At 35.6% G+C, this 16,848-nt stretch overlaps 1 protein-coding gene across 2 annotated transcripts in view; it reads left to right on the top strand.

Annotated features, from left to right (window-relative positions):
• The window catches only part of LOC113231728 (embryonic polarity protein dorsal-like), a 59,971-nt gene that overhangs the window by 27,822 nt on the left and 15,301 nt on the right, over nucleotides 1-16,848 (top strand). For both annotated transcript variants that reach the window (XM_026466215.1, XM_026466216.1), the window contains 5 exons: nucleotides 2,462-2,566; nucleotides 9,632-9,743; nucleotides 10,464-10,645; nucleotides 11,456-11,508; nucleotides 11,588-11,638. In XM_026466215.1, the coding sequence (XP_026322000.1) occupies nucleotides 2,462-2,566; nucleotides 9,632-9,743; nucleotides 10,464-10,645; nucleotides 11,456-11,508; nucleotides 11,588-11,638 (503 nt within the window). The remainder of the gene's footprint in view (nucleotides 1-2,461; nucleotides 2,567-9,631; nucleotides 9,744-10,463; nucleotides 10,646-11,455; nucleotides 11,509-11,587; nucleotides 11,639-16,848) is intronic.

Genomic DNA, 16,848 nt, shown 5'->3' on the forward strand with positions numbered 1-16,848 from the left:
AAGGACATTGTCATCACTTACATTCTGCCATTATGGTTAAGAAAACGTAAATAAATACTAAACACACACAAAAACCTGAGTATAAACGATAATAATTAACATACAATTAAATTCTAACCTACTTAGAATAATATTCGCGAACATTACACACATAAAGCTAATTTTTTTAAAGAAGTCCCTATATGACAACTATACCATAATGAGTAATCAAAACAAAATTAAAATAACGAATTCAAGAGTTACAAAATCAAGATAATAATAATAAAATAGCGTAACGAGCGCAGGATGCGAAATATATATTTTTTTAAATAATTGCAATGGAAATAATCCAAGGTAGACGTTTAATGTATTTTATTTATTATATATGAAAGCTATATATTTAAAATGAGATATTAATTGCTGTTTCCATCAAAAATTGGTTTTTGATTGAAACAGCAATTAATATTTTTAGCGATGATTATACTTATTGTGGCAACATGCCAACGATATATTTCTTTGGGTGTCTAGCTTCTACAGTTGCTATCGCCATTAATTATTAATTTACTTGTAGAAGCACTGATTGTATAGAAGTTGACACAAAATAATTTCACAGTGCTCAGCCTCACGTAGACAATACTTACATATATTAAATTAAAATAACATATAATAAATACAAATTCAATTCATGTTGTCTATTTACTAATATGCATTAAATACTATGTGTAACGTTGTTTTTTTTTTTGTATAAAATATGTATGCATATCTCGAGATACAGGTTTCGTATAATTTGTACTTTGGCTGATATGATGCTCTTAAATATTGTATTTTAGTTATTGTTCTATTGAAATGCTCCACAGTCCTCTGTAATTGAGTTTTATACCCATTAAACTTTCGTGTTTTATTAGTTATTCGTGTTTTCTTATTTTATTCTATACCACATGAAATAAAGTTTTTTTTATGTACTGTGCAATAATTGTTTTTGTTAGTAGTTTTTTATATTATTAATAGTAATTGTTCGGTGTTAGTTTAAAAATTTGTAAATGAATAGCGATAAGCTAATGTAAGTTGTCATTAACCTATAATAGTTTTGTTTTGAAAATAATAACATTAAAGATAAAGTAAAAATATATATCTTATCCATAACTCGACTGAAACTGATAAAATGAAAGACCAAATATTTGTACATGATCTGATTCACTGATAACAATTTACAGCGTATATTATATCTTTCATTTGTGTTTATATTATATTTGTAACATCGTCGGCCATTATAGTCGGTAAGTAAGATCAGGCGATATTGTAGACTGCATCTATTTTACATAAAACATTATATTCTTCAATTGTATCTATGAGATGGTTCATTTAAGATTCAGTACGTTCGTAAGTACGTTCCATTACAGGGCTCAAAAGAATAAACCGTTGTTCCCAAATAAAAATAAAAAAACTTTCACCACAATTACTTTGTTTGTTTAGCTTATGCTTAGAACAAAGTACCTTTATTATAGTAACAAAATCTTTTCTGTTCAAGGAAACGTCCTGTAACAGGAAAGACTTTGTCTGAATTGACTGATTATAGATTAGATATAACGATACATCTATAATCAGTCAATTTTATGATATCACTATGCATTCATTATAATTAAGTTTAAACACGCTTTGAAACTGCACGTTTAGATTTTTATAGTAAAAGTGTATTTATGTCCCATTCAACTTCATGAATCGATTTTGACTGAATGAAAGTCAATGAATGGATGATTGAAATATTAGCTATAACCCATTAAAAATAACAATGACAACGTACAGCAGTATATTAAGTATTTTAGGGGGAACAAATGAATAATATGAACTAATAATAGTATTTTAAATAAATACACTATATAATTGATTCAGTTCACTAGAGCTCCTTGTGAAAGAGTTCGTCCAGGGTAGTACTGCCACCTTATCTATTTCTGCCGCCGAATAGTAATGTCAGCATTACTGCATTCCGGTTTTGAAGGGAAAGTGTGTTGGTGACATTACAGGCGCATGGGACTTGTCAACTTATGTCTCAGGGTGACGGGCGAAGATGTAGTGCCCCTCAGCTCTTTGCAATTTAAAGTTCTGAGTGGCACTGCAACTTTTATGGACAGACGTGTCGCTTACTATCAGGCGCACGACTTGTTCGTCCCGTCACTTGATATTATAAAAAAATATATGAATACACTAGGAACCAGGCTCTTGCCTCTCCGCCTCTAGAGCAAATGTAAGAAGACGAGCATAAAACAAAAAGACAGGTGTCCTCTTCATAAAATAATTTTGAAGAAACTTCACGTTAACAAATGTTTAATGTGCAAAATATAACAATTCAAGAAATGTTTACGAGACGTGTTTCATTGAAATTTCGCTAGGTGTACATACATTGTGTATGTATTAGTGTGCTAATACAGACGAATTTTCACATTTAATTGTTTTATAAGTTATAAATCTAATGGTATTATTTCAGAGAGTGCCGCCACCAACGACTTGAAGATTTGTCGCATCAGCAGATATTTTGGAAGACCTCGAGGTGGCGACGATGTCTTTATACTTGTTGAGAAAGTTAACCGAAGTACGTATCTAAATAACATATTTACATGGCTTTTAAATAAAGGATATTTCATAATGAACTATGCTTAAGTAACTTATTAAATCGAGAGATATATTCAAATTCAAAAATATCTTTATGTCATAGATGAGATGACTAGACTTGAAATCGTCACTCTGATAAACAATAATATATGTATAATACTCATTATGAGGCTAATTCTCCTGAAAATAATGTAAACTTTAGCTGCCTTCGTGGCCGAACGGTTACCATGCTGGACTGCCACGCAGAGATCCTGGGTTCGATTCCCAGCCCGGGAGAAATATTTGTATGACCTACATTTACTTCTCTCGTGAGTTTGAGTGTAATTTGGGGTTGACTGTGGTAATATGTGTGTTTCAATGGCACCCGTAGCACAGAGTTTCCCTAATGCAGGGCTATTAAAAAAAATAATAATAAAAGTAGTAGTTGGCCTTTATAAATAGACTTTAGTTTCTTTACTTTTTTAGTTTATTAATTATTATGATGTAACGGAACGGAATTCGTGGGTCTGGTGGTAAGCAACGCGCCAATCCATAACAGTTGCGGTGTCAATCAAACTTTAAATCGCAAATATCGTCACCCTGTGCCTGTAATTTCACCAGCTCCTTCAAAATCGGAATGCATTAATGTTTGCATTTCTGTTTGGCGGCAGAAATAGGTACTGTACTTCCCTAGACGAACACTTTCGCAGTTCTACTGATACTAAGTTATTGACATTTATCATATACAATATTTATTTCAATCATCAAATTATCATACATAGAAACAACGTGAAAGGTTTGAACAGTACGGTGTAAAATTAATTATATACAGCCTAATACATTCTTCTGTGTTTTACTCTAAAAATAAAAACAGTTGGCTGAGGGAACAGTTGTTTGTTTGCTTAACTTGTACTTAATTTTTTTTGTAATTTACTAATGACCAAACAAGAAATTAAAGTAAAGAAAGTCAGATTAGAACGTACACCGTGTTGCAGAATTATTAATGAATTAATGAATGTTGAATTGTGTGAGCTAAATTATAATGATATTCCATTACATTTAACGCCGAAAGAATGATTATATAAACAAAACACAGGGATTAAAATTTATAATATTTTGACGACCTGAGTAGCATATACTGAAGTATATATACCGAAGAACAAGTTCCCGGGTTCGATTCTCAGTAGGGCCAAATTCCAAAATTAACTTTTGTTATTGCTTGTAGTCCCGGTTGAGTAGCCTACACTGAAGTATATATACCGAAGAAGAAGTTCCCGGGTTTGATTCTCAGTGGGGCTAAATTCCAAAATTAACTTTTGTTATTGCTTGTAGTGCCGGTTTGGGGGTTCTGGGAAGTGCCCCCAAGAGACCTCTGTTGCTTTGGTACTCATGTTACAGGGGATTCCCTAAGTACACCAAGTAAGACCAGGCAATTGGTGTGCTTGTTTCGCATCACATTATTATTATTATTATTTTCGACTAACACTACGTATAACTACCAATATTATATAGCTAATAGCATCTCCTACAACACTGCGGACATAACTTACAATTTTAACAAAAATTGGATTATTGTTTACAACACGAAATTCTGAATGGAACTGTAAATAAAATTTTTCACTCAAAATTCTACCACTACTCTATTAAACCTCGCTCAGCTTCAATAACTAAACTTAATTACTTTCAGCGAGAGGCTGCCATCCGTACTAAGTCACGTTCATATATGCTAAAGGGCCGACGTGAGAGAATGATCGCGATTTTGAGATGTGCTGCCAGAAACTACGTTATTTTTATCAGCTTTTGCGAAGGCAATGAAACCATTGACCATGAAACTTGGTATTTGTTTATACTGTGTTTCAGATCTATACTATATATATATATATATATATATACTTATTCAATTTCAGTTAATACCAATCACGTTCACTTTAAAATTAAACGCACACTGTGGTTTCACGGTTTCATTTAAAAATAACTAATAAAAAACAAATAAATAAAACAGTATTTAATAATAGGTGCTATATAAATACCATCATATTATATTTTTGCAGTGTCATTTCTTTGAAATTGAAATAAGCGTTTTTAAAAACAAACTTTGAAAGAGCGTTCGTTAAATATAATGTTTTTATTGGTTCAGTAAAACAGTTAAGCTAAAATAAAATCCTGTCCTTTTCTTACTAACTTCTAACTAACTGATGATATATTGAAATTAAATATAGTTTCCGTTTGCCCAAATCGGCACCGATATCGTAACTATTACAAAAAATACTTTTGTTTTCTGCGAAAAAGGGAATACACCATCGTTTGTTTCCTTTTCCATGCTTTAAATAAAAAGAAAGCAAGCATTTATTTCACGAGTTGTAAACTGTTGGTAACATCTGTGCATTCTTTGTTCTTTACAATGTTAGTATTATTTCACAAAGAAACAAATAGACGCGTAAGCGCCAAATCTATTTAAAAAAGTTTGTACACTCACTATAGTTTTCATCAGAGGGACTTCTTTAGGAACTTAAAACAGTCATTGATTTATTTCCAAGTTCCAGCTATTGTTACGAAGGCAACAAACATGTGTTGTAGGTATGCGTGAAATATCGAGCGGGCCTGATAACATGCGCGAACTTATTCTTTACTGGAATTTACAACGTGGACGTTATTAATAAACTTGATACGCTATCCACAATATATCGTGTCTTTATACCGTTTAATTATTTGTTTTTCCATTTATTAATTAATAGAAAACTTTACACGTAAAATTTATATACAATACAAATTTATATACAATACCAAAAGATCTCAAGGAACATCGCAGCATGCAATTCGCACGCGAGTGAGTAATTTTCAGGTTGGTTTTCTCTACCAAGTTTCGGTGGCAATTTTTGTTATTTGAATCTTCTAGCATGTTATGAAGTATTACTAAATATTTGAGTGTAATATCCTGAAATATTATTTTATATTACGTATAATTTTCTCGAACACTGCCTCCTTAGCCAAACGGTTACCACGCTGGTCTGCCACGCAGAGGTCTCGGATTGGATTCCCGGACTGGAGAAATATTTATTTTACTACATTTATTTCTTAAGTTGTCTATGTACGTGTCCATGGCACCCGCGGCACAGAATTTCGCTAATGCTAGGCTCTGAGATGCGCGTTATTTATTTATTTTTTATTTAAAACTATCCTGAAAATTATCCGTATACTAAGTGCGTAGTAAGAAGTAAGCGAATTGCATTGTAACTGCAATATAACATTTATAATGCACTCGAAAGTCAGTTTGTATTCAATACGACTGCATACCTATTTTTCCATTGTAGTCGGTTGCGTAATAATCGACAATGGACCAAATGGATGCCGATCGGTCGGACGTCTTAGGTAGCTCGTCTAACCACTTTGGAAATCACGCTCTAGATTCCCAAAGTGATTAGACGTTAATGGGGGTGATGAAAGTGCATCCAAGTAGAATAATCCACATTACGCGTATAGTACATATGTACTTACCTACGTATGTAATACTTTATTAAGATGGACACAAATTACCTACAAAGTAAACATTTCACAACAAGATATAGAGCTATGTTCGGTTAGATAAATGTATAACCCTTTTTTTATAAAGTTTATACAGTTAAACTTATTAAAGTGAATATGACTGTGTCGGCTGTCAAAAACTCATTTAAAGTTGATGTATTTGTAAAAGATTGCGTAAAAGAAAGGCAAAAAGGATCTACGAAAAAAAGAAAACCTGACACGGTTTGCTTGAAGTCTTCAGTTCGAATCTCGCCGGATCGAAGGATATTTTTCTAAGTGTTCGATCTTTGTATTAATAATTATAATAAAGATGATTATCATAAAATTCGTTTAAATCGTTAAGATAAAAATAATGTAAAAAAGAACTACAACGCTAATTGAAAAAAAAATACCAGTTAGATTCTGTACTCAAGTTTTCTATATTTGCTCTTAAAACTAAGATTTTAACATAATTCAGGAAACTCGCTCGATTTTAATCTTATCTCAAAAGACGCCATAAAGTCCGTTTTAGTTACGAGAAGAGGTTCGATCACTTGTATGCTATATGTTTACTTTTTAATTAATTACTGTGCGTGCCAGTATATTAATTTTAAGAGAAATCAAAGTGCCACTGTCAACCTGATTTCGTCTTGTAACAGGGGGTCTATTCTCGATCTCCTTCCGACATCCGTCCGAAACAATTTCTGTCAAATAAGTAATATTCGACAAAATTAAAAGACAAGTATACAATATGAAGCTTCATTCGCATCACGCGTCTTTTCATTTGGTCAAGTATTGCTTATTTGGCAGTAATTATTTCGGACGGATGTCGGACGGACATCGAGACTAGACCCCCTGACCCTATTGATTGCTAACGTTTTGGCTAACTTCCGAGTGAACACGATGACCTATACGTTCACTGCGTTCATCAAACTTGAAGTTTGTTCAGATTCACTTGAAACTGGAGGTTTTGTCCCCAATTTTAAGGAAAATTGTTACAAGGTATTGAATAACAATAGGGCTTACTCTAATGAGTAAGCCCTATTGTTATTGAATAACTTCATAAATTAAATAATTTCAGTCAGAAGTTTTTGCGTAGCAGTGAACTTATAATAGGAAAAACCCATTCGCATGAAAAATACTGATAATTTCCATACATAAAACTGCGATAATAGCCGTAACATTGCCATGATTTATAATTGGTTGGCCAGAATTTCCTACCAAATTTTCCCAAAAATAACCTGTGTTAGTGTTCTCTATGCTCACCTGGGTAAGTATCACCACCCTAATTTCTTTCGCATTGCAGCACTGCTGTGTACAGCATTGAAAGGATTGTTAATGCTTACAAAAATGGCTTTGGTGCTTACAAAATTCTGCTATTTGCACACGAGTACACAGTATACGTGTTACCTAATGACGCGAGAACTATAGAATTGATTGCCAAATTGCCAACGATACTCATAGTACGTTGTGTGTTGCGGCACTTTACATTTCATCCCATGGCAAGACATAATACATCACTCCTCACGCAGTTAACTGAACTGTTAGAAAGGTCATAGAAACGATGGCATCTGGCGTCGTAAATTACATAAGTGGAATTTATTTTTTCTACATACTTACACTTGAAAAATCTCGGCACGGTCTTGGTTCATAATGTAGCAAAAAGTTTGTAAAATATTTCTATTTGAACAACTGCGCCGACTTAAAATAAACGCCACGTGCTTGAGAAAACTTTAAGGTGTTGGAAATAATTTATTTCGATTTATGATAATGTTTTTTGTTCAGGTGTAATGCGTTTATAGTTCTCAATTTTATTTAAAAGAAGTTGCAGAATTGCACTTTTCTGTGGTAAATGTTACATCCACTCGTTAACAATTTATCTACTTGGTACTTGGTGTCCGCAACTCGACGTCAAGGCGCCTATTTTGCGTGTGGTGGGTCCTACTCGTGCCACCCAAGCTTCTCCAGAAATCTCAGCAGCTTTCTCGGTTTGCTGACTTCGGGGAGCGACCTCGGCACACACACGCCGGAGCACTGTAGTAGGAAGTGCATAGCCGTTTCTTCCCCCTCCATGCACGCTCTGTATAAAGGGCTGTCTGTGATATCTAAATTGAAAAGGTGTTTATTGTATGGACCATGACCCGTTAGGGCAGTTAGAGTGCGAAGCTCTTGCCTTTTTAGTTTGATTAAAATTCGAGATAGACTGGCGTTGAGCGTTGGGAGTGCTTCCCTCGCCTGTCTACAAACCGTAAGGGTGGTCCATGTGTTATTATGTGAAAATGTAGTACCTTTATGTATAGTTGTTCTGGACCATTGGCAGGGGAAAGACACTATGGGTCCTGGTCCTACAGCATCCGTCTCCGACCCTTTTCTGGCTAGTTCATCTGCTAAAAAAAAAAAGGTCATTACTACGTGAGCCGCTATGTCTGTGTCTATTGCCGAATCCAATCAATGCCAAATGATTGGTTAAGATTTAAGGAAATATTTATTTATATAGTTTTAAACATCAGTGGCCGAACAGTTACCATGCTAGACTGCCACGTAGAGGTCCCGGGTTCCATTCCCGGGCCGCGAGAAATATTTGTATGGCCTACGTTTGTTTCGTTAGTGAGTTTTGGTATAATTTGTGGTTGTCTTAAGTGTGTGACCAATGGCATCGCGATACAAGGTTTCCCTAGCGTGTACGTTGTTATTATTATTACTGTTATTATGTTTTTTAATTAATTAGGATTTGCAATATCCATATGGGAGTGTTGTATATTAATTATATAATCTCAGAAATAAACGTCGTCGATTGGCAAACACCAATCCCACAATATTTCTTAATATGTTAAGCTTAATTAATAACTTTGGCCGTGAAAATATTCTAAGAGAAATTGGTTTTTAATCGTGATGATGTCACCGGTATTAAATTTTGACATAAATGCATTATCTGTAGAAAAAAAATCGGTTATTTAACATCTGAAATCGTATGTAAAACACAGCTGGGTTTACATGAACTTTTGAAATATCTTTATTTTAATTGTTACCTTTCCTCATTTACATAGCGTTCAAATTTGCAGTTTAGATAATGTGACAGTTTATATAGCTATACGTATGTGGCTGATTGTATATGTGGGAAGTGGTTTTTTTTGTAAAACATCTAAATCATTGATAAAAATTATTGCTTTGATCTAAACCAACGCTCCTGTTAGTGTGTATTTAAGTCGGTGTGGTCAGCCTCTTATCTTCTTCTTTCTCTACTCGTTTCCTGCCTAAGTAAGTAAGCTTCTATGCAACACGGGGCGAAATGATTGGCTTTATTATATATTGTAAAAATATTCGTATATTGTAAAGAAACGTCTATAACTGTAGGAGTTTGCCGTGTGAGTGACTCGATACAATTCAAAAATTGTTACCACAAAAAACATTAAACGACTGCGCCGCTCTCATTCATCGATGTTGTGCATACTTTCCGGTAGGTGTCATCACCGTGTGCGCGTTAACATCTCCCTAAAACATGACCAACTATTCACGAGACTCGTTACTAGCGATTAAGTATTGCTACAATATACTTTTGTTTCAGAAAACATAATGATCCGTTTCTACGAGGTAAATGAACAAGGAGATGAAGTTTGGTCTGCCAACGGTAACTTCTTACAGAGTGATGTACACCATCAATATGCTATTGTATTCAGGTAAAATCAATAAATTGTTTTTTAGACTTGGAAAAAAAGAAACGATTACTCTAACATTTGTAAGCAGGGCCCTACCACGGGTTTACTGTGACAATTGTCGCTAACGACTGCGTAAATTACTTCACATTTTTTCTTTGGCAAATTATACAGTGCCCCTAGTGGTCGCAAAAAGAAACAACATTTTGTGTACAAACATTTTACGCGGTCACTGTAATCTCATGGTAGAGCCATAGATTTCGGTGTTTTTTTTTTTTTTTTTGTTGAAAAGGGGTACCTCAGTAATGGTCCCATCCAAATTTGAAGAAAATATTTGGGAATGAATCCGATTTATTGGATTTCACCTACTTTCCATTAACCGATTTCAATAAAACTTGGCAAATAGATATAATTGCACAAACTTTTGAGGTCGATTTTTTTATATATAAAGAAGTTATAATTATTTTTTATATTATTAAATTATTTTTGATGAATAACTGAATTATTAGGAATTGATATTATTTTTTCGGATCTAAATCGCGTATACTCCTTTTTTCAAACAAACCAAATGCCGGAGTAATCGTATAACATACATACAAAAGATATACAGTCGAATTGAGAACTTCCTGCTTTTTTAAAGTCGATTAAAAACCTGTGCTATGAGCAGAACATCCAGAACAGAACCAATTTAGAAAACGTCGTTCTCCGAATTTTTATTATATTATTATTTTACTTTGTACACAGGACACCGCCGTACAGAGACCCACAAATCTCCAAAGATGTGAAGATATACATTGAATTAGTTCGTCCCTCTGACGGCCGGACTAGTGAGCCCAAAGAGTTCGTATACAAGGCTAATCAAATGTACAAATGCAATAAGAGAAAAAGGTTCAACTCTCCATTCTCCTCTTTGGATAGCTCCTCAGGTAAATAATCTTCTTTAAGAGTCGATAAAACTTCAAATGGCTTTGGTTGATTCCGCATAACAGTGAGTATTGAATCAATCACTTTGTCATGTGCGAGATACGAGTTAAAAGACATGTCGCGTGCCTTCCGGATAATTATCGCACCGTCTTGGGAATTCCCGTATCGTTAATAATTTGTACACAAATGACATAAAGTTAAATATATTATGTACAAATTCGTTACAAAAATTCGTTTCACGGCAATGTCGCTTTACTCTAAAACTTATTTAGTTCCATAGAACTAAAACTGAACCGTAAAGAAGTACTGTATTTGATTAAGACGAACGACTTTACCAAGCTTTAGCAAACAAACATTTTCCGCTAATCGTCTTATTAACTAATTGGGCATTCGTAAAGATTATTTATTTTTTGTTTTTTTCTTTTTCTTCAAACATATTGTTTTATCCAATTTTGATGAATGAATTATAAATTGAATTGTATTAGTTTGACTTTATTACATTATGCTTTTTTGTAATTTGAAAATTTTTATGTTACTTTTAACATATTTCATAATTGTAATAATTAATGACATAACATATGTACGAAATTAATAATTAAATAAGTTATTGTCATTGTAGACCCCTTGCTGGGTTTATGTAGTGGATCTTTTATGGAACACCTTTATTAATCCACAAGAAACAATACACATAATATATAAAAAGAATCCTAATGCGATACGACTAGCCAAGGGAATCCTCCCTTGCATTCGCTTTTTCGCCATTCGCCACGCTGCACCACTATATTCCAAATTGTTTATTTTTGTTATTACAGGTAGCTCCATCAAAAGTATTATTGAAGTGCCAGCCACAGTGGAAATGCTTGATGTAAGATTTTGTTATAATTATTATTCGTTTTTTTAATATTTAATTAATAACATAATTTGTTATTGTTATTATGTCACAGAATCGTGAGCGAATGGATGAAATGAATAACATTCCAGTATACCAAATTAATGTAAGTGACCAGTACAGTGAACACGTAACTAATCTATTGTAATACTTATTTAAACGAACTAACGTTAGCTTGAAAATAATAGGGGTTAAAGTATGAAATTGCCGATTTGTACTGAAAATCTAAATTGTTTATTTTTTAAATTTTTAACAAATTTATTTAATCAAAATAGTTGCCATTATTATCTATACATTGCTGCCATCTAATGGGAAGGTTATTAATGCCTTTGCGATAGAACTCCGACGATCTAGACTGCACAAACTGTGTGAAAGCATTTTGTACTGCCTCCTGGGAAGAAAACTTCTTGTCACGTAGATAATTGTCCAAATCACGAAAAAAATGGTAGTCCGTTGGAGCAAGGTCTGGTGAATACGGAGGATGACGAATGGTTTCTAACTGCAGTTCCTGAAGGGTCAAAATGGTTTCTCGTGCTGTGTGAGGTCTCGCGTTGTCGTGGAGCAATAATGGTGAAGATCGATTCATGAGTCGGGGCTGTTTTACTGCTAGTTTTGTCAACATGGTTCGGAGTTCGGCACAATAGACATCTGCCGTTATTGCTTGACCAGATCGGAGAAAACTATAGTGAATAACACCATGCTGAGACCACCAAACAGTTACCATTACCTTTTTATTGGTAAGTTTTGCTTTAGGACACTGTTGTGGCATTTGACCTGGGGTCAGCCATTGCATTTTTCTTTTCCGGTTATCATAAAGAATCCACTTTTCATCACATGTTACAATTCGATCCAATATTCCTTCATTTCTGTACCGGTTCAACAAGGCAACACAAGTTTCAACACGCGTTTCTTTCTGCAGATCAGTCAAATCATGAGGCACCCATTTTTCGTATTTTTTTATTTTATTGATTTGACGCAAGTGAGTCAATATTGTGGGTAAGGTAACGTAAAACCATGCCGCTAATTCCTGGGTAGTTTGACTAGGATCGGCTTCCACTATCTCTCTTAATTCATCGTTATTCACCTGTGTGGGCGGTCTTCCTCGTGGCTCGTTCTTTAAGTCGAAATTTCCATCACGAAAGCGTTTAAACCAAAATCGCACGGTGCGTTCATTAGTAGACCCCTCTCCAAACGCAGCATTGATATTGCGGGCTGTTTCTGCCGCGTTAGTTCCGCGTCGGAACTCGTATTCAAAAATCACTCGAATTTTCGCAGTATCCATCTTTCTTGTCTAAATTGAATAACAAAAACAATTGAAAGTCGATATTCAAATGTTTCAAATTTAAAAAAAAAAAAAATCACAGAAACCATTTGAAAAAAGTTTCATTCGAAAACCTCAAACCATGAAGATTCTATGAAAATTCAAAGAACCTATTGCAATAAAACGGCAATTTCACACTTTAACCCCTAATATATATATTTTTTAAGTATATAACAGATGACATGGAACGACAGACATAGAAGAAGAATAAAAAACTAGTTATAAAACCTTCTTCTTAACATTCCCTCTTTTCTTCACTGGGGACCTATTGCTTCCATTAGATAGAGATAGCCTTGGCCTGTACAGTGGCTTTGTCATCATGTCAGCTATATTCTTCTCCGAGGGCACTTTCTGCGCTCATATGCTCACTTTATTTTTTTGTAAACATTCTCGAAGGAAAAAGTGCCGCCTCTGAACGTGCATGTGTTTCGTGAGGTGGTCCTTTCTATAGGGTTCATACTAAGGTTTAGTGCAAACTCACTATCAATCAGAAACGCTTTGTTTGCGCCTCCATAGCTATGTCCTCAATTATTCGCTTCAGCCACAGTATTTCGCGAGTAGCTTCACTGTTATCTGACACTGACTTCGCCAGGAGATAGCTACACTGGAAAACACGCAAACCATCCCTGATGTTGGTCGTCCTGTGATTGGATCACTTCCAAGATCAGCATCAGTATTCATAATAATGGATTTATTATTACCTCTGTATGTATGTAATGCCGTACTCCATTGTACCTCTAATGTGGCGTAATGTGTTAAAATATTCTTTTGACTTTTAGTACTTGTAGGGTTCTCGAGACCACTCCAACTGCGAATGCTATATCTGGTCTTGTACCTACCATAAGATACGATAAAGCACCTACTGCTTCACGATATGGGAACTGATCTTGGTTCTCAATTGTCGTTACTCTTTGAATATCCTTTACAATCGGGGTTGGTGCGGGCTTGCACTTTGTCATACCAAAACGTTGTAAAACTTTTCTCGCATTCTTTCTTCTGATCTATTTTGTTAGATCCATCGTCATTACACTTTATTTCTATGCCAAAAAAGTATTACTCAGGCTTAGTGGTAATTTTGAATCTTTTTCTGAACTCTTCGTACAAAATGCCATAGAAAAACGTTTGCCAACCAGTTGACATGTCAAATTGTCCTAGCTTCATTTTCTCTTTAGCTGCTATACTCAGCAAGGCTTATAGTTCTTATAGTACATTTGAATGTCTTTGGTTCAAAATTTGCTGGCTCCATTTTGTCGGCAACATTCATAACATAGTCGTTGAACTTAGTAGGGAGTTTGATTTTATCTCTCGGTCTCAGTGTCCTCAGCCCCTACTTCATGTGCAGAGAGATAATCGTCACTTTCTAACTCTGTGTCAACTTCTCTGCGTGAATCAATGGACTTACAAAGATGTAATCTTCATCATTCATACAACTTTCATCGTTTTCATCGCCGTAAACTGTTTCTTCATTAGATTGGTCTTTTACAGATGTCTCCGGTAATGAACCTTAAAAAGGTGCTTGTATGAAAATTTCGCTTTTTGGTGAGAGGGTCTTCTCTTGAATAGAAACGTCTCTTGACCTTACTAGTGTGTTATTTTCTTTACACCAAACTCTATATCCATCATCATTATCGTAGCCAATCAAGATTCCTCTTAATGCTTTCCTGTCCATTTTCTTTCTATTGCATTTTGGAATATGGGAATACCAGGTGCTTCCAATGATTCTCAAACGTTTGATAATATATATTTCTTTTAAGTGTATAGCAGATGACATGGAACAACAGAAATAGAAGAAGAATAAAAAACTAGTTATAAAACCTTTTCTTCACAATACTTTGTTGATAATTATACTTTACGTCGTTTGCAAAGAGTAATTTTTTGTAATAATGACAGTTTTCATTATAGCTTAACGTGTATCTATTTGAAATTAACTATATTTTACCATTTCGTACGATTTTTTTTAATCATTGTTACCTAAGTGCTTATAGTGGGATACCGTTGACAAAGCCAGTTTATAGCATGCTGATTTATGGACTAGCAGGTAAACTGTAAGACTAACTTATAGTTAAACACACCCAACTAAAAATACACTAGGATATATACCGCTATATACTGCCCTCTTCTACAAAGTTGATGTAGACCGCGTGCTCTTCGCCCTCAGTACCGCGTCGCGCGACTCTCGCCGGCTCCTTGTACGGTGCACACGGAAGCGATAAGAAGTCGGCACTCTGTTTTCTTACTACTTATTTATTCATTCGTATAAGCTGCGAAGAATCTGTTAGCCGATACCTCAAGAATGCTTTTATAACACCGAATATTGTCAGTAGTGGTTTATGGTCTGTCCTTACTACAAAGGTACGGTACGGACCGACCATATAGATACTAGTAATACAGTCTGGCACCGTAAATGATTGCTGTAGCTTTCTGAATTTGTGTGTATTTTTTCTCAACCGACATTGGTGTTCAGGGGGCATACGTTGTATAGTATAATAAAGCAAGTAGTGTAACTCCATACAAAAGTAGTAACGCGGCTTGTATCTCGCGGTGCACTCGTGTTGCACAACGGTCACACGCTTCGCTCAGTGTTAAACTTTATTTTCAAATGTCGTATGTACCTAACATATAAAATCTAATTTCATTTCTATTTCATAATCGTATCATAGTATATAAATATCTATAGGTAACCACGAGAATACTGTGACGAATACTTATTTTTGTATTCACAACATATGTACAACTAAAATAGTAATGTGACAACCCTACGCTCCAAGTGACACGTGTAGGCTTTAATGACACGCTGAACAGGCGGGAGTTGCACTACTTGTCGTATTATACCAATTTGAGAAATGATTTCAGCGACACCTGTGAGTGATCTGTCAATGGTTAAAATTAGCATTGTGTTATCAAAAGCGAGAATGTTTTTGTTTTACCTCACCTGCTGTCGAATCCGGCATGTGTCAACCACATGCAACTTCAAAGGCGCGGCACAAGTAGCTCAAACAAGAGTAGAAATCGCGACATACACCCGAGCCTATGCCACCACGGCCATAGGCGCGACCCGTGAAATCACAGGCTATATTTGCCTATAGTTGCCTTTGAAGGCATGGCGCGCGCACGTAACTCGTTCAGCAGTCAGCTTCTGCTAGTCCTGCGCAAACAGCTGTATCTTCGTATTTTTATTTTTATTTATTTGGATTGAAATAACCAACACAATACGTATAAAGGGCGTAGCTAATAAGATACAATAAATATATAAAAAGCATTGCACTTATAGGACGCCAGAGCATGCTAGTAATAACAAACATTATAATATAAAAGTGACGGGACTTACTCGCGTAATATTTTAGTCGGAAGCGGTCCGACTAGTTTCGACCATAATCGATGGTCTTCTTCAGGGGTTGAGTGCAACGTTCGCGACCGCGTCACGTCTAGCACTGCGCGCTGCGGCTCACTGCGCGCGCGCCGATGACGCATTCCGCAGTGGGGAACTCGGGAAGCTGATACGTTGCGTCAGCGCGTCCTGGAACTCTTCTTCGCTACTGCTGTCCGTAGGATTGTTGTCTAGCACACAGAGCTCACCACGTCGTTACCACTAAAATCTGCAGCTGCATACCGAGCCCCATGAAGACACGGCTTCCAGGTCGGTGGCAAGCTCCAACCTACTTATTTCAATAGCCTCTCGGATTTTGCGGGGCACAAAATACTTCTCCCGCGCTAAAACCTTAGCTTTATCAAACCGAATGTAGTGACCAGCACCGGAGCTCAGAAACTGGTCTGGCACCGCAGATCCATTGACATCTTGGTTCTTCATGGATCTCAGCACATCTCAGCACATTCCGTCTCGTTTCGCCGACGTAACACTTGCCACCGTCACAGGGAACCAACCATGTAGACACCGGGGACCCCCAGACCATCCGAACGGATATGATTGGAAATTGGGTTTTAGCGCAGGAGAAGTATTTTGTGCCCCGCACAATCCGAGAGGCTATTGAAATAAG

The sequence above is a fragment of the Hyposmocoma kahamanoa genome, unplaced genomic scaffold, assembly GCF_003589595.1.
Source record: "Hyposmocoma kahamanoa isolate Upper Pololo Valley unplaced genomic scaffold, ASM358959v1 66, whole genome shotgun sequence".
In the NCBI taxonomy this organism is placed as follows: Eukaryota; Metazoa; Arthropoda; class Insecta; order Lepidoptera; family Cosmopterigidae; genus Hyposmocoma; species Hyposmocoma kahamanoa.